Source organism: Panthera uncia (assembly GCF_023721935.1).
Source record: "Panthera uncia isolate 11264 chromosome C1 unlocalized genomic scaffold, Puncia_PCG_1.0 HiC_scaffold_3, whole genome shotgun sequence".
Taxonomy (NCBI): Eukaryota; Metazoa; Chordata; class Mammalia; order Carnivora; family Felidae; genus Panthera; species Panthera uncia.
Window position 1 is genome coordinate 45,053,601 of NW_026057584.1, and position 18,520 is coordinate 45,072,120.

Genomic DNA, 18,520 nt, shown 5'->3' on the forward strand with positions numbered 1-18,520 from the left:
CAAAATAAACAAAAGTAACAGGGCTTATTTGATGTACAAATTTCTTATTTTGTTTCAGAATAGTCCTGTATTACATGTTAAGGCAGGAATTCTATTTTCTCCCTGGCTTAAAATTCGTGAAACAGCACCAGGTACACAGAGCCAATATTGTTTTGTTGATTAGCTGTGTGTTCTGTGATAAACATCTTTTGATGAAAATGAAACAGATTAGAAACTTAGTGTCTTAGAATCTCCTTGTGAATGACACAGAAACCAGGATGTGGTGTCACGCTTTGAAAGCAACTTTCCATTTGCCATATAGCTGTGATGAAGGGCTAGATGTGTGAAACCAAGTATTCCATGGAGCAGTGAAAAGAATGTTATCCAACGAAAGCTTTCTAAAGTTAGGAAGATGGATATATGGGCCAATGTCTTTATCCTACGCTGAAATTTTTATCTGTAGTCTGCATTATCATTTGAGTATATTTATATGGCAAATGATAAATTCTTTCCATTGTAATACTTTGGTTAGTGACAGATGGTTGCATTTATCGTGGTGAGCATTTTATAGTATATATAATTGTCAAATCACTGTGTCTTACACCTGAAAATATAATATTGTATATCAACTATACGTCATTAAAATAAAGAAAAATGATAAATTATCTTATAAACTAATGCATTTTTTAAGTTTCAGTTTTATTTTTGTAAAGTATACATTAATGCTGGTGCAATTAAGTTAGTGAACCATAATTCAGATTCACTCACTCATTCATTCATATCTATTTTGTTGAATGTTGGCTCCCTGCAAGGTATGGAGTCAAGCTTTAGAAATACCATGATGAAAAAGAAAAACTAGTCCTTATTTTCATGGCATTTATGGTCTAGTGAAGGAGATAAAAAATAAAAAGTAAAAATGGTAAATTAATATTACTTGTGATAGGTTTTATGAGGGCTGTGATTTTTGCCTGTCTGTTCACATTTTAGAAACTGGTTAATTAGCCGGCATATAAAACAAAATTAATGAATGGATGGGTGGACGACTGAGTTCTTCAAAAAGTACTGAGAGTCATACTAGTTGGATAAAGGTGGTCTCTTTAAAAAAATGTTTAATGTTTATTTATTTTTGAGAGAGAGAGAGAGAGAGAGAGAGAGAGCGCACGAGTGGGGGGAGGGAGATCTACTTCTATAGAGGAGTCAGAGAACTGTGGGGTCAGGTGACAGTAAGCAAAATGTAATAGTGAACTCTGTGTGCCTTCAAGGAGGGAGGGCAAAGTTGTGTAAGGACTGGGAGGGAGGAATCTCTGGGCTTTAGATTTTGAGTAGTTGGGAACGGTCTACAGGAATTAAACTAGGATGGTATGATATGATATGATATGATCCACATGTGTTTTAAAATACTATAGTTTTGTTTCTTAAAAGTCACAAAGTTAAATATATATATATTTATCTTATAATAAATAAATTATATTTATCTTATAATTGTATTGTTATTGTTATGTGTGTAAACGTGTGTATATATTTTCTAAATCTGCATTAAGGTTTTATCTAAGTGTAGAAAAGTATTTGGCAAATATTATATAATAACTTACCATATTGTCGTGGTCTGGAGTCCCCTTAATTAATTTTTATGCAAAGATAATTACTGCATTGCCTTTTTAAGCTTTGCTCTTCCTTGAGTAAACACCTTTAGTTTAGCAAATACAGTCCATGAAATGGAACACTATTATTCGTTTTCTACGTTCTGTTTAAAACTAATTTTTGAAAACCCATACACTCTTTTTAAAGTTTTTCTTCACGGTGCAAGAATATATATTGTCATCTATTGTTGTGGGATTTACTAATCTAAAATTTCTAGGGAATTGAAAATCACATAAAAGTTCACCAAACCCGGAAGTTATATATTCCCTTTTGAACTATTCTTTTCCTCCCCCTTTCAAATGGTTTGTTTTTATCTCTTCTTACTGATTTTCCTATGTTTGGTTATCTATACCTTCACAAATGAAATCTTTTGGGAAGCATTATCTGATTAAATATATCTCCTTTGATCACCTTTTTTTCTTCCCCCATCATGCTGGGCTAGAAGTATAAGCATTTCATTGTGAATTGCATTTTGCTTTGTATGTAAATACCAAATAAAGTAAGTTCATCTGTATATTGCCTCCTTGGTAGGTTACTGCTTAGCCCAGAATTTTTAGAACCCACAAGATGACTCCCCTTTTTAAGTATTTCCCAGATTCCAAAATTTCAGAAGATTACTAACCTCCTTCCCCCCCCCCTTTTTTTTCTTATTCTAGAAGGATATGGTGAAGAAATAGCCTGCACTCAGAATGGTCAGATGTACTTAAACAGGGACATTTGGAAACCTGCCCCTTGCCAAATCTGTGTGTGTGACAATGGAGCCATCCTTTGTGACAAGATACAGTGCCAGGATGTACTTGAATGTGCTGACCCTGTAACTCCCCCTGGAGAATGCTGTCCTGTCTGTCCACACACAACTGGAGGTGGCAATACCAATTTTGGTAAGAATGCTCAAGGCCAACTCAGAGCTGGTCCAGTGACTCATCTTTATAGTTGCGGTGGTTTCTGCTCTCAGAATTCAGCAACCAGAGAGAATAATTAAACCACTAGTCAGAGGCGTTTGGGGTTAATGGTTTTGCTCACCCACTTTATGTAACATCAGTGAGAGGGGGGGAAATAATTCGCTGTCTTCTTAAAAACCAGGGGAATTTTTGACTGAATTTGGTGTCGTTATGTCTAATTTGAGAATCTCTTATACCACTTAAGATGTCATTTGTTACCGTATCCATGCTGGGTGCCTCCAAGATATTTGTTGGTATTCTATGAGGTACATTAATGTCCAAGAGGAGATCTAGAAAACATGCTTATCTTCTCTTGTGCCAAATTTGCTCTTGAGAATGGAATGATTATTTCTAATGTAATTTAATGCTAGAGTACCCTCTCTTACATTGGCTCACAAATGCAGAATGCTTTTAATGATGGCTCAGGAAGACAAGAGAATGGGATAGATTTCCTGGAGAAAAGGATGATATAGATTACTGGTTTTTAAAACTTATTTTGGAGAAAAATGCCTGTGTTTAATATAGACTATGTATTTGAATACATGTGTTAAAGACACTTACATATAAGAGAAATAAGTTCATATTTTTGTGAACCAGGTAAGATTAGCATTAAACTATTAGGTTATTTGTTTTAGCAGAGTCCTGAATGGTGACATGCATGCCTCATTGTCAACATAGTGTCAAGGCTTTATTTCCCACGGCCAAAAATTCCATTGCAAATCACAACAAATTTAATGAAGTATTCAACCATATTTTCATGGAAGAATTAGAGAGTAGTTTACCAACTCTCCTCTTGGATATCATTCAATAGTAACAATATGCCTTGAATAAATAACCAAACTCAAAGTTTAGCAATATAATGAAGAAGGTATAAGAGAAAGAATTAAAAACAAGACACCTAAGGGCTATCCAAAGCTGATGCAATGTGCAACGAAGCTCCAGGAACAAAGTAAAACTAAACCTGTAGAGATATGTCAATAATATCTTGGGACAATAATGACAAATTAAAAAAAAAAAATAGGGGCACCTAGATGGCACAGTGGGTTGAGTGTCTGACTCTTGATTTTGGCTCAGGTCATGATCTCACAGTTGCATGAATTCAATCCCCACACCAGGCCCTGTGCTGACAGTGTGGAGCCTGCTTGGGATTCTCTCTCTCTCTCTCTCTCTCTCTCTCCCTCCCTCCCTCTCTCTCTCTCTGCCCCTCTCCCACTTGCACTGTCTCTATCTCTGTCTCAAAATAAATAAATAAAAACTTTAAAAAATAAAAAAAAACCAGCAAAATATGTGACATTCTACAAATAGCTGGGTTTGAAAAGTCCAGTTTATTCCAAAATGAATAATAAAAACAGAGTTAGCAAGAGCACTGATGCAAAAATACTCTCAGGAAAAAAAGGTGGGAGAGTTTGGCTAAGTTTACCAAATAACACGCTGGTAAATACCACAAAATGGATAAAAATTATGACCATTTCACCATAAACTAAGTAAAACCTAGTGAAGTAATTTATTAAGAAAGGCCTACATTAGAAATACAGCAAAAATTAATGATGAGCAAGGAAGTGGAAGCAAAACCAAAAACCATCATAGGGAAATGAAGATGACATAGGAAGAAGCACAGGAAGAATCAATACTGCCATAACATAGATAACAGAGCTATGAAAAAAGGGCTTTTGGTTGAAAAGTTGAAATAAGATATTTGGCAAAGATGAACAAGTATTCTTGATAAAGATGCTTGGTAACTTAGTACCAAATGGCATTTCATTAACACGGTAAAATACTTACATTTCAGCATAGAAGCTTCATAATATTTAATACTAGAATCGCTTTCTCCAAACTCAGAGATAGAACATGGATATCCATTATTACCATTACAATTTAATATCTGAACAAATAATTAGATAAGAAAAATAAATAGAGGTTTAGAAATGAGAAGAGAGGAGGTAAAATGATTAGTTGCATAGAATATAATTGTGTACTTATAAAACTTAGGGGAATGAGGTAAAAAAATACTAAAAAAATAAGTGCAGTGTAAATTTAACAAACAAATTAATAAGTTTGCTATATACAGTCACCCCATAGAATAAATAATAGGAATAAGAAATACCTCATTTATAATAGCAACAGATGGGATAAAATGGCTAAGAATAAACATGTGATGTATAAGATCTATTTGAAGAAAACTATAAGACAGGGGTGCCTGGGTGGCTCAGTTGGTTAAGCTTCTGACTTCAGCTTAAGTCGTGATCTCACGGTTTGTGGATTTGAGCCTCATGTCAGGCTCTGTGCTGACAGCTCAGAGCCTGGAGCCTGCTTCCAATTCTGTGTCTCCCTCTCTCTCTGTCCCTCCCCCACTCACACTCTCATTCTCTCTCAAAAATAAATAAACATTAAAAAAATTAAAAAAAAGAAAACTATAAAACACCACAAACTCAAATAACAACTTGAATAAATGGAATGTCCCATTATGTTTTGGGTTAGGAAGACTAATAATAGAAACAAAAAACAGTAATAGCGGCCCCCTCTGGGGTGGGGGTGAAATGTGGGAACTAGGGGAAGGGAGCAAGATGGAAGGCGATATTTTCACTCTATAATTGTATACCTTTAATGTATTTTTGTTTTTCAGCCATATGAATGAATAGCTTACTCAAAAAAGCATAAAAAAATATAGGATATTGATTGAAAATTCATTACAATTTTAATAGTTAATTTTATAATTTAGTGAACTTTAAATGCTATATGAATGGTGTGAAGAATATTCAAATAATGTTGGAATTTTCCAAAGGGATGCATATTTTGCCTGTAATGGAAATATTGATCAAAAACAACTTTTGAATTTTGTTTACTGGTAATAGGGAAACCTGTTTAGGTTAAATTCTGACTCCCCAAAAAAACCTATTATTGAAAATAAATATTTAGGAGATTTTCAATTACTGTTTCTTCATAAAATAACATATTTATTCTTTCCCTTTTATAGGTAGAGGAAGAAAGGTAAGTTTTACTTTGCATAGTTCCATTTTCATAAATTTCTTTTTTATTCTATGATAACTGTTCACACAGGACTGTGCTTTGTGTATTTGAAAGTCTTTTGTAAAGTACAATTCTTTTGTAAGTACATACCATATAGATAAAAATATATAAACACAGTTCAGCTACTTTGCTTATAGATTACAACTGCCTCTATTTTATTCACTTTGTTAATTTTTGTTTATAGATATTTCTTCTAGAAGTTTGTAAATCTCTTAGGGATTGAGACTGTGCCACATGAGCCTTTGAATTACTTACATGTATCACTGTACTTAGTATATACCTTGCACATATTAGAAGTGCAGTAACTGCTTAGTGGAAGGAAGGAAGGAAGGAAGGAAGGAAGGAAGGAAGGAAGGAAGGGTAGGTGAGTGGGTGATGGCTGTTGTTCAGTGGGGTTGTGGTCCTGCTTCTATTGGTTGGGAAGTAAAGATATGTCTAAAAGAATTAATTGAACACTTTACCAAACACACATCACCTTCTCTTCTCTCCCCTTCTGCCATTTCAAGGAGCCTAAAATCTAATCCCAGAGGCAAGCCTTACACTCAAGAGGACAATGTATGACATTGTTATGAGCCTAGATACAGTTGGCCAGTTTAGCCACTTGTCATCTGGATATGGGTAATCCCCCTGAGTGAAGAGAGTTACATTCCCTTGGAATTGTTCTCAGTTTTCTAGGTAATTTAAAAACTGTGGCATTTGCTTCAGTCTTATCCAGATGGGATGGGCACAGGGATCAGGAATGGAAATGGGAAGTCATCCCAAATTTCATGGCAGATATTAGGCAGATTACCAGCGACTTTAAATTGCCTTTACTTTTGCATACAGTAGAACTTCAGTAAGGTGATAAAGCAATGCTACACCTTCATGGTAAATGAAAGTGATGCTATCAAGGGAGGTCCTGGCTACTTTTATACTTTTGGATTAAAAAGGCAGTACCAAAAATTGTCTTATTTGGAATAAATATCAGTGAAGCTATTTAGATTTGAATATATGTCAAATGAATAGGTCTAAAAATACCAGCTTACATTTATTTACATCTGAAATTAAATCTGAAGTTTTCCAAAGGCAGTATGGGACAGCTGGGAGAAAGACACACTCAAACCAGCTGCCAATTTACCACATTCTAGTTATGTGCCGCTATATTCATGACTCTGTCATTTATTATCATGTGCCATCAGAACTATTAGAGCAGAGTAATGTTATAAAAATGTATTTTGTGCTTGGCTTATATTAATACTGTTGTTATTTATAATCTATTCTCTCATGCATGTTAACCCCCAAATAATTACTGAGGCTTTGTTATATCCCTGTATGAGGCAGATGATACAGATGATGCAATGGTGGGCAAAACACTGTGACTGTCTCCATGGTAATGGCATCCTAGAAAAGTGGCGAGGCATGTCCATGTGGCCTTAAGTGATAAGTAACAGACAAGAGGTAAAATTAAACTGTAATTCACATCTGAATCAGAGTATTTGAATGTTATCTTTCCCAGTGAGTATGAAAATCACATTTAGCAAAAGTTTAGATAAATCTTCATTGCATATAAATTAACTTATTCAAAGCCCATATTATTTTTTATTTTTTATTTTTTCAAAGCCCATATTTAAAAAAAGCAACAAATACTTACATTAGTGGCTTATTTCCAAAATAAGAATTATCACAGAATCATTAGAAAAATTTATCATGGAACCTGATAATGTAACACTGAATCCCATATCAAGTATTGTGGAGCAATAAAAAGTTTGTAATAAGACATCAAAAAACTTACAATTTAGTTGAGAAAAGTACAAGCAAATACCATTCTCCTAAACACAAAGTAAGAGCAAAGGCTGCATTGTAATTGCTGGTCTCATAAAATGGAGATTTCCCAGTCATTCTTAGTGGACTATTTCATTTTTCTCTCTTTGGTTGAAATAATTTCTCCTCACTTTTTACTTGTTTTTTCTAAATTTATTCCAGAAATAAAGATTTTTTTTTTCAGCATTATTCTCATAAAGTCCTTTAGGTGTTCGGCACACATTTACCTGCCCTTCCTAAATAATTCAAATTCTTTCAGCATCTCAGAGAAAGCCCTTACAGCTCTTAAAAGATGAATTTTTATTACTTTCAGATTCTGTTATAAATGGAAAGACCCAAGCTAGAAGTTAGGAGACTTAGAAATGCAGAAATAAGCCTGCTCTGTTTTACTGACCATATGTGTTCATCCCTTTCTTCTCTAGTCTTTTTGTAGGTTGTCTTTTAGTCTCTTGTGTTCTACCTTGAACTTAACTCATATAGAGCTCCCTCCTGCCTCTGTAGAGAAATTTCCCAGGGCTGAATTATCAATTTATTCCTGACTTCCTAATCTTGGCAGTAGAATCAGCAGTGATGATCAGGGTATTGTTCTGCTATTGAATCCATTATTAAGACTATGATGATTGTAAAATAATTTTTAAATATCACTTTACAAAATTTTGTCAGAGGTGGGATACTACTGGAAGGATATAACTAAATTGTACCTATCAGGAGTACACTTAGGAGATCTGGATCAAACACCCAAAAAATATGTATGATCTTTAACCTACAACTTCAACTTCTAGAGATACACCATAAGGTATTAGTTAGAGGTACTACACAAATATTTATAAACAAGGGTATTCATTGTAATGATATTTTTAATTGTAAAAGTGAAAGTATAATCTAAGAGTAAAATACTGAGGCATTGATTAAGTAAACCAAGTTCAGGTAAACGATGGAAAACTAAGAATACTACAGTGTTAAAAGTGGTTATCTCCTGGGTGTTGGGTATAATATTTAATTTCTTTTGTAAGTTTCAAAACTTTACAATATTTTCAAAATTCTCTGTTAACCAATATACTTTTTATAATCAGATAAAAGAGCAATATATGTGAAAATAAAAATTAAATAAAATAGAATTCATTATTCTTTTTTAACATTTTTTAAACATTTATTTATTATTGAGAGACAGAGTGTGAGCAAGGGAGGGGTAGAGAGAGGGGAGACACAGAATCTGAGGTAGGCTTCAGGCTCTGAGCTGTCAGCACAGAGCCCGATGAGGGGCTCGAACTCATGAACTGTGAGATCATGACCTGAGCCGAAGTTGGTCGCCTAACCATCTGAGCCACCCAGGTGCCCCTAGAACTCATTATTCTTGCTTCTTCTACATTTTGGATATAATCCTTAATGTAGTCATACTTTGCAATTAACCAGTAAAAAGCATTATTTCATACTATATTAATGGAAATTAATATGGTCAAGAATTTATTGAGGTTTTCTGTTAGACAAAACGAGGATGTAAAGTAGACTTGATCATAACCTTAAGGAGACCAAAATCTGTTGGAAGACAAATTCAAAAATAAATAATACAAGTAGATACATGGTAAAATAGAGGTATATGAAGGTAGAATTCATCCAATATTATTTTACCTATGTACTTGAAATCATGCTCTGAGAATACAATTTTTGAGAGACTGAAGTTCTAAGAATCCCATCTACATCTGTTATGTTTGCTACATCTATTATAAAAGGCAATTAAATTGTCCAATGTTATTTCCTTTATGTTATGATTGTTTTTTGTGTTATTTTTATCTTCCTATTCAGTTAATATTTTGTCTTGATTTTCTTCAGATATTGAGAATTACCTAACCAATATAAGTATTTTCTTTCTTTCTTTCTTTCTTTCTTTCTTTCTTTCTTTCTTTCTTTCTTTCTTTCCTCCTTTTGAAGATGAGCAAACTTACCTCTTGTTATTTCTCAGATTCTTCCATGAGTTTTAAAAAAGGTGGCAAGAGTTTTAGGAATGGCATCTGATAAGTTACTAAAACTAGGTGGCATAGAATATGAGTGTGAAAATTCAACATATCCAAGTTTTGTATTTTCTCTGAGTTTTCAGTCTTTGGGTAGTTTTTCCTATGGTGCTTTGACTTTACATCTTTTTAATCACAAGTATTTCTTGGTCTAGTCAGTTCTTTAGATTTATTCACTATAAAGACTGAAGTTACGCATTTCAAACATTGGATTGATATTTTTGTGTCTTTCAGATGAGTAGTAATTTTTTTCATCAATAATATCTGACTACTATAAATATTGCTTCTTTTCTCATTTTTGTTTTTTACATTTCTTACATAGAAATTCTCAGTGTTTACATGGAATATTCTAGTATGATATGACTATCCCCACCAAGCTATTATATTTTGATAATTGAACAATTTTTGCTTCATAGGGACAAAAAGGAGAACCAGGATTAGTGCCTGTTGTAAGTATATGTATATATTGTTTTCATGTGTCTTTAAAAAACTTAGCTATAGTATAGTTTTAAAGTTTTGCATATATACACACTCTTGTGAAAATTGATGTTAGTTATGTTATAACCAAGCTATAGTATAAGACAAACAAACCAAAAGAGGTTAATTCTTTAATATACTATTTAATGTTTATTTATTACAATATTCCTGACTTTTATTGTCCCATGACTAAAAATGGAAATCAGGGTTTTCTAAAGTTAAGCATATTATATATGGATGTAAAATGATAGTTAACATATATATATATATATATATATATATATTTATATATTTGTATATTTATATATTTTGCATGTTTATTTATTCATTATGAGAGAGAAAGAGAGACAGTGCTAGCAGGGGAGGAGCAGAGTGAGATAGAGACAGAATCCCAAGCAGGCTCCACACTGTCAGTTCCCAGCTCCAGTTCTTACGAACTGGGAGATCATGACCTGAGCCAGAACTAAGGGTGGGCACTTACCCGACTGAGCCACCCAGGTGCCCTATTTTTTGTGGTATAAATAGTCATGTAATCCAAATAAAAGGCATGACTTAATGTTCCACACTTCTGGATATATATCTTGCCATTTTCCTGATTGAAATTTCATATTGTATAAGAGTTCTTAAGACTTGTTTAGACTTGTACATGATCATAAAGTATATTGTTAAGTGGGATGAAAATTCTTCAACCATCAGTTTCATAGATCTCAAAGGAGTTATCATCACTCTGTCAGAAGAAAAGTATATGCATGTTGATTTATTTGGCAGTGTTTGACTTTTTGCTTTGCCTTGAAATTGGCTTGTTTTTAACAAATATTACCTAAAAAGTAAACCATTCATATTGTTGTCTTTCATTTAAAAACACTTATGTGTACTTACTATGTCTTACATGCTATTTTAAGTGCTTTACAAATATTTGTCTTCATGACAACTTTGTGAAGGAGGTAATTTCATAATCATCATCATCATTTTATAGAAGAGGAACATGAAAACATAAAGTAATAAGTAATTTGTCCAAAGTCAGACAACTGGTAAGGGATAGAGTTAGGATTTGAACCCAGGCCTCTTGGCTCCAGTGTGGTGCTCTTAATCCCTATAGCAGTCCTGCCTCTGTATATGAGAGTTTAAATTAGATAACATCTTAAGGCATAAGCAAGGAGGACATGGGCATCAATTGACAACATCTGTTTGCTCTGAAAAAATTCACTAGGGCTTTTGTTGTTATTCTTATTTGTTTGACTATTGATTTTTCTTGAACTCTATTGAAACTTCATCCTTACAGATTATCTTGTTTATCATTTAGGTAACAGGCATACGTGGTCGTCCAGGACCAGCAGTAAGTAGTTTCCTCCAACATTCATGGTACTCTTAAGTTCTTACAGTTACTGAACATCTTTATGAATATTATATCCATCAAAAGACAATAGAATGAAAACCATGATGCTTGGTTTCTTGAAACGTTTTGTTTTGAAACATCTTCAAGTGTAAGCATTCCTTTGCAGCAATGAATGATATATAAAAGATCATTTCATTCTGAAATTGATGAACCCTATTTTTCCTCCATGTTAGTGTTTTTATTGGCTATGTGAAAGCCAAAATGATCTATTGTTACATTGTTAATTTTAGATTAGCTTTACTCATTAAGACACACTTACCTATTGTTTGGCAATAATTAAAGATAGACTACGTTTATCTGTTTAATGAAACAAACTGTTAATTTCATCTGTTAATGAAATTAAATCGTATTTCCATAGAATTTGAGAAATTATACAGCAGAATAGCACATTACTGGGTTAGCACAAAAGACTACTGATTTCAGGTTTGGATTAGCAGTAGCATTCTAGGTAACTAGACAGAAAACACATACATATATTCCCTCAGATCATTGATAATTTAGGGTTTGCACAACTATGTAGTTCTAAAAATCCAAACTGTAGGTTTTTATGGCCATAATGTAGTGACAAAGGCTTGCTTAGGACAAGACAGCAAAAATGATCCTCATAAACTTTGTAATTATCATTCAAGCAATATATTTAGCTCACTGAGCTCCATGATGCTATAATGTAACACTTAATTCTTTAATTCTTTACAGACCTTTAAGCTTCATTGCTAATATAAATAGCCTTTCTGTGTACACAGAGCTTTTATACGCACATGGCTTTATTTTCTACAGTCTTCAACTGAACTGAATTTAAAAAAAAGTGATATTTCTGTTTTCCGATTTTCTTAGATCAAGCAAACATTTAAAATAAAAAAATCTGAAGTATACGTGTTTTGCAGGCTTAATCATCACTTTCCATTTCAGGGGCCTCCAGGATCACAAGGACCAAGAGGAGAGAGAGGCCCAAAAGGAAAACCTGTAAGTTGACAGCAGAGTTCCCTTTTCAGTGAAGTGTACCATGTACCGGGTAAGCCCATCTATACCACGTTCTCTGGATGCAACAAAGAGTTGGTGGCACTGTTTCTCTCTCATCTCTATTAAATGTGACAGAATTCAGGTCATGAAGTGATTGTGGGTCTTTTCTGATTCAGAGGAAAGTATCACATGGTAATAATTACCTATTATCTTTTTAGGTAACACAAATGACATTTCTTTGTCCCTCGTGAGGTCAAAGTAAAATAAAGTAGAAAACCTAAGGAAACATAATGAATACCTCATGTTATTTTCAGAAGTTGTAAATCATGAGTGAACAATGCCAGGAATGTACTGTTGAGATAAAACACCAAAGTTCTGTGATCTGTGGTTGCTGCAGGGATAACCAAACTGGATAAAGGAAAAAAAAATTATTAGAGGACTAAATTTTATTTCAAGTGGTTGTACAATGAATTTATTTCCCAAATAACACTCTATCTATTTTCACTGTGCAGCTGCTGCAGAACTATCAAAGGAGTCATTTTAAAAATCAACAAATCCATTACCAGAACAAAGGGAGCACCTTTAAATTTAAATGATCAACTTGATACCCTGGAGATAAAACATGAAGATATTATATACACATGTCAGATGTTTTTTCTTATTAGCAAGTCCTAGGATAGCGATTCTGTTTCTTTTTATATCTTATCCTCAGAAACTAATGTCTTTCTGTATTAAATAACTCGCTTAATTTTTGTATTGCTATCATTATCTTATGTTTTAATCAGAAAAACTTGTGCTGTTTAATTTTCTGTCTAATGTCTACTAAATTTAACTCTCTAGGTTTTTAGCTTTCCAAATATGTATTTATACATATTTATATGGGAGAAATAGATGAGCAGGAGAGCAACAGACAACCTTGAATATGTAAATAAAGAAAAATGTATTTTAGATCATGTTGCTTGGAACTCTTGCCTCTTGATTCATCTTTGAATACGTTTGACCAAGTATTGCGTGATGACAGTACTACAAAATTGGGGCTGGAGTAATGGATGGTATTGGCAGGCATGCAGGTAAATGACAGTACCCCAGGGAAATGGGGCATAGTCCTATATGTGTGCAGTAATGCTATATTCTGATTATCTTATGCTGGTATTCATTCTTCACTGCTGTTCTACTGAGCTGCTTCACGAGTATTGGTGACCTGAATACTGTTAGTAGCTCTCTAGATGCCTGTCCAAGGGTCTAGAATGACATAAACAGGTAGAAGATAATTTCAATTAGGTGGAGGGTGGTAGCCATGCAGTAACATTGTGCATCAATATACTTGTGCCCAGGATAATTGATAACACTTAGTCCTAAGTCTAGGTGGAAGTTACTATAGAAATAGTGATTGCGTTTTCAGAATTCCTTGTTAGGATTCAGTGAGTCTGCTGTTACCCTGTCTTCTTTTCTTGACTTAGTGTGTGATATGCTGCCCTTCCTATCTTGGTTAGCCCTGAGATAATCAATGGGAATTAGGGGTGTGTGTGTGCGTGTGTGTGTGTGTGTGTGTGTGTGTGTGTTTAAAAGAGTGAGGAGTAGTTATTTATTTGGAATTAAGCAAAAACAATCCTGGCAGTTGCCCAAATAGGCAGTCTGTTCCTCTGTTAATCCTAGCAAGCAGTGGGATGATAGTTTTTAACAACTGTCTCATTAAAAAAATGTGCCTATACTTTTGCTGATTTCCCTGGTGTAAATACTTCCACTATGGCCAATTGCAAGATACTGGCATGATGTTACAAAATATCCATTGGTAGAGCATTTTGCCTCAGGTCCCAAGACTTGCAGGAGCTGCTTAACTAGACTAAAGCCGTGGCTTGCACAACGTAGGGTGGTACTGCAATCATAAATACCGTTTTCTCCTCCTGCTTCCGTTACCATCAGACACTACAGAATGCTCACTATGTAATGCATGGTTTCTCAGCCTCAACACTATTGGTATTTGGGGCCACATAATAGCTATGCATTGTAGGATGGTTGGCAGCATTCCTGATTTCTACCCACTAGATGCCAAGTAGCAACACCTGTCCTCCTCCCACATACAATTGTGACAACAAAAATGTCTCTTGATGTGACCAAGTGTCTCCAGGGGAGGGGAGCAAAAGTGCTCAGGATTGAGAACTACTGTGATATAAATACTCTCCGGAAGTCTTCATGACTCGTCAGTGACCCCCAGGACTGTCTCTTATCATATGTCCTTAGTTTTAACTAAGTAATGCTAGTAACTTCATAGTGACAAACTAGCCATCTGTCAGGAGATGGATAGGGTGTGCTGAGTTCTAATTGCATGTGACACTCAACCTCTGTAGATCTGAATGCTAGTAACTTCATAGTGACAAACTAGCCATCTGTCAGGAGATGGATAGGGTGTGCTGAGTTCTAATTGCATGTGACACTCAACCTCTGTAGATCTGTTTCTACATATGTAAAATGGGAAATATGCTATATTTTACCAACTCTAACATTTCATAATGTGTGTGTGTGTGTGTGTGTGTGTGTGTGTATAGTGAATAAAGTTCCTGAGGACTGAGGTAGTTAGTCCTTTCTATTTGTGAATGTTTAAAGGTCGCCACCTAGTGGTAATCTATAAGTACTTTGTATTGTAAATGGCTGCCTGAAATTAGTACTAGAGTATCTTCAGGAATGGGAGAGAATGATGATAAATAGAATATTTACGTTAATATAAAATGTATGTAATTCATCTCACTTGGAAATATGAAAGTATATATTTTAATGTGTTCCCAAATTATATTTTTGTTTTCAATGTTTATCAGTAAAACTGCTCATGTATTATATTTTTTCTTACTTTCACTTATAATTATGTTCACTTAATTTTGGATAACTTAAAAAATTTTTATTAATTTTAATCTCAATTTGTAGAAGTGTAACTCATGTAGGCTATTTAGAGGAGATTCTTTGGAGACACTGAATGCATCATGAAGTCAATAGAAAAGTGGGCTGTCTTCAGAACAAGACTTTGAAACATGATTATTAATGTTTCACATTAATTAATCACGGTGGAGGGTGGTGGCCATGCAGTAATCACAGATTAATTAATCACAGAGGGATGGAGAAAGCATATGATTTTTGAGGATCAATACCACCCAAACCTCTCTCTATTCTCATTGAAACTAAATGCAGTTTTTGGTTTTGTCTTTAGAAATCTTTTTGGGAGGAGACATGTTTTAGTTCATTTTTTGTATACAATGATACCTGGTTATCAGTTAGCAATTTCATATTTCAGAAACACATTAAAAGTTTTCCACACAAGGCTCTGAGTAGATCATACTACTAACTTTGTGCCACCATTGACAGTATGAATTTCCAGCTCATGTTGCTCTCATGTGTATGATCAGGAATCCTAGACAGCAATTTACATCAGCCTCTTATGTCTAATGAAAAGAGTTAAGTGACTCTACAGTGGTTTAAGAGTCAGAAAGCATTTGACTTGATAAAGGATGAGAATAATTTCCTGAGAAATCAGTTTTCAAAGTGTTTTTCAGACTATCTACTTCTATTTGAATAGATGCGTTTGCTTATCTTCTACTCTTCTAAGAAATACATATATCTATATGAATCTATACAAATATTTGAATATATTAATTAAATTATGCCACCCTCCCCAAAGCCATCATATGCCAGCTGCCCCCTTTCCCACCTCATCTTGTTTTATATGTCCTCCTTCAGCTGTATCAGCTCATATTTGAATTACTTTTGTAAGCCAGGAAGTGTTCTCATGTTTACAGAGGAGAAGCTTCTTTTTTTAAACTCCAATTCACTTATCATGTTTTTCTTGATCCCTGCTTCTAACTATAAAAATCATATTGACTTTGAGTTCTTTGGCCCTTTCTTTCTTTTTGAAGACTGTTAAGACTCTTCAGGGTTAGACAGAAAATACTTCACAAGACTTGTGGGAATGATGAGGTTGGAGGACAGAACATTTCCAGAACTGAGGACGTAGCTGTTCACCAAGCTGCCTTCAGAATGTGGGTTGGGAGGAGGGTGGAATTTGGCAGCTAGAAATCATTGCTCACTTCTCTGAGAACTAGACTTGGCTGGATCACTGTGCCTTTTCCTCTGTTTCTCATTGGTCTGATCCACCTTTAGGGGTGGTAAGAAAAACAAAGCATGCCAGAACTTAAGTAGTAGAATAAAGAGGATTGAAATGTGAAGATGTAATAAGCATATATCGAGGGTCTACTATGTGCCAAGAACTATACAAAACATCAAAATATTAGAAAGATTAAAAAAGCCACAAATACCAGTCAAGGAGCTTCTATATATATGTACACACACATATGTATGTATATATATATATACACACACATATACACATACATACATATGTATATATGTGTATATATATATATATATATGTATATATTTTCAGTAGGAGGAGGTTAAGCAAGCACATATATAGTTAACCATAATCTAAGACAGACATGTGAATTTAGAACTTATTGGTTAAATACCACAAAACCAACCAAATAAGGAAGCTTATTCTAGAATACTGGTGAACTCAATAAAATTTTATAATTATTCCAAGACAGCTCATTACTGGGGATTTAACACATCAAGACTAAAATTCTTACCCAAAATATACCATGCCCCTAAGCAGAGGCTGTGATCCGTGCTGAAGTCAGCAGTGTCAGCAGAGCTGATGAAATTGCTGTAGTTGGCTGGATTGCAATCTATTTTTTTTAAGATTTTATTTTTCTTAGAGAAGTTTGAGGTTCACATCAAAAATCAAAGCAGGCACAAAGAGCTCTCATATATGCTCTGTCCCCGTACATGCATAGCCTTCCCCATTATCGACATCTCCCATCAGAGTCCATAGTTTACATTAGAGTTCCTCTTCGTGGTGTACACTCTGTGGGTTTGGACAAGTGTATACTGATACATACATCATCATCACAGTACCATTCATAGTGTTTTCACTGTCCTAAAATTCTCCTGTGGTTTGCCTTTTGATCTCCCCATTCCCACCCCAACCCCTGGGAACCACTGATCTTTTTCACTGTTTCCCTAATTTTGCCTTTTCCAGGAATGTCATAGAGTTGGAATCATACAGTATGGCTATTCATTTTAAACATAATGAACACTTCCTCTCCATCAAGAAGTCTGTCTTTTAGATTTCTACTTAAGTACATATTTGGCAATGGGTTCTAATGAGCATGGGCTTGTTTTTCCAGGGTCCTCGTGGTCCTCAGGGAATTGATGGAGAACCGGGTGTTCCTGGTCAACCTGGTGCCCCTGGGCCTCCTGGACATCCATCCCACCCAGGACCTGATGGCATGAGCAGGGTAAGTTCTATATATTGTTGACTGTTATATTTAGATTATGTATTAGTTTTTAATTTTTTTTTAATTTTTGAAGTATAGTTGACATACAATGTTATATTAGTTTCAGGTGTGCAACCTATTGATTCAACAATTCTATACATTACTCAGTGCTCACCATGATAAGTATAGTTATTATCTGCCACCATACAATATTATTGCAATATTATTCGTTGAATCCCCTATGCTGTACTTTTCATTCCAGTAACTTATTTATTTTATAACTAGAAGTTTGTACCTCCTAATCCCCTTCACCTATTTTGCCCATCCTCACCCAAAATTTTGATACATTATTAAGAGTTTAAGTTGTCTTAGTTCAGAAGTTGGCCCTTGACTGCAACAGCAGCTAAGGGAATGCAGTGAACTCGGAAACCCACAGAGAATTGTCAGAAAATTCACAAGAGCATTTTGTAAAGTACCGCTTTGAGTGACTTATTTCTCAGTGTCAGTTCTGGAACTGGTTTGGTTCTTTCTGCTGATTCTAAAGGACTGCTAATATTGTTCCCAATATGAATTGAAAAGGGAAACATCTCTAATCTTCTGCTGTTCTTAGGCTCAGAATGGTCACAAAATCTGTGTCATTTCCTCCACAAGAAGGGAGGATGACAGATCCATTATGATGTATATAGAAAGGGCTACCTAGTTGACACTAAAAATGTTATCTGATTACTTCCCAAATTTTAGTTTCCTGCGAGAAATAAAATAAAGCAAAATATCTTTCTTTCTTTTTTTTTTTTTTTTAACATTTTTTATTTTTATTTTTGGGACAGAGAGAGAGACAGAGCATGAACGGGGGAGGGGCAGAGAGAGAGGGAGACACAGAATCGGAAGCAGGCTCCAGGCTCCGAGCCATCAGCCCAGAGCCTGACGCGGGGCTCGAACTCACAGACTGCGAGATCGTGACCTGGCTGA

At 34.7% G+C, this 18,520-nt stretch overlaps 1 protein-coding gene across 1 annotated transcript in view; it reads left to right on the plus strand.

The window, feature by feature from the left end:
- Nucleotides 1–18,520, plus strand: part of COL5A2 (collagen type V alpha 2 chain) — a 148,240-nt gene that overhangs the window by 69,939 nt on the left and 59,781 nt on the right. The window contains exons 2-7 of the mRNA XM_049615353.1: nt 2,277–2,501; nt 5,536–5,549; nt 9,814–9,846; nt 11,178–11,210; nt 12,180–12,233; nt 17,462–17,572. Of these exons, the coding sequence (XP_049471310.1) occupies nt 2,277–2,501; nt 5,536–5,549; nt 9,814–9,846; nt 11,178–11,210; nt 12,180–12,233; nt 17,462–17,572 (470 nt within the window). The remainder of the gene's footprint in view (nt 1–2,276; nt 2,502–5,535; nt 5,550–9,813; nt 9,847–11,177; nt 11,211–12,179; nt 12,234–17,461; nt 17,573–18,520) is intronic.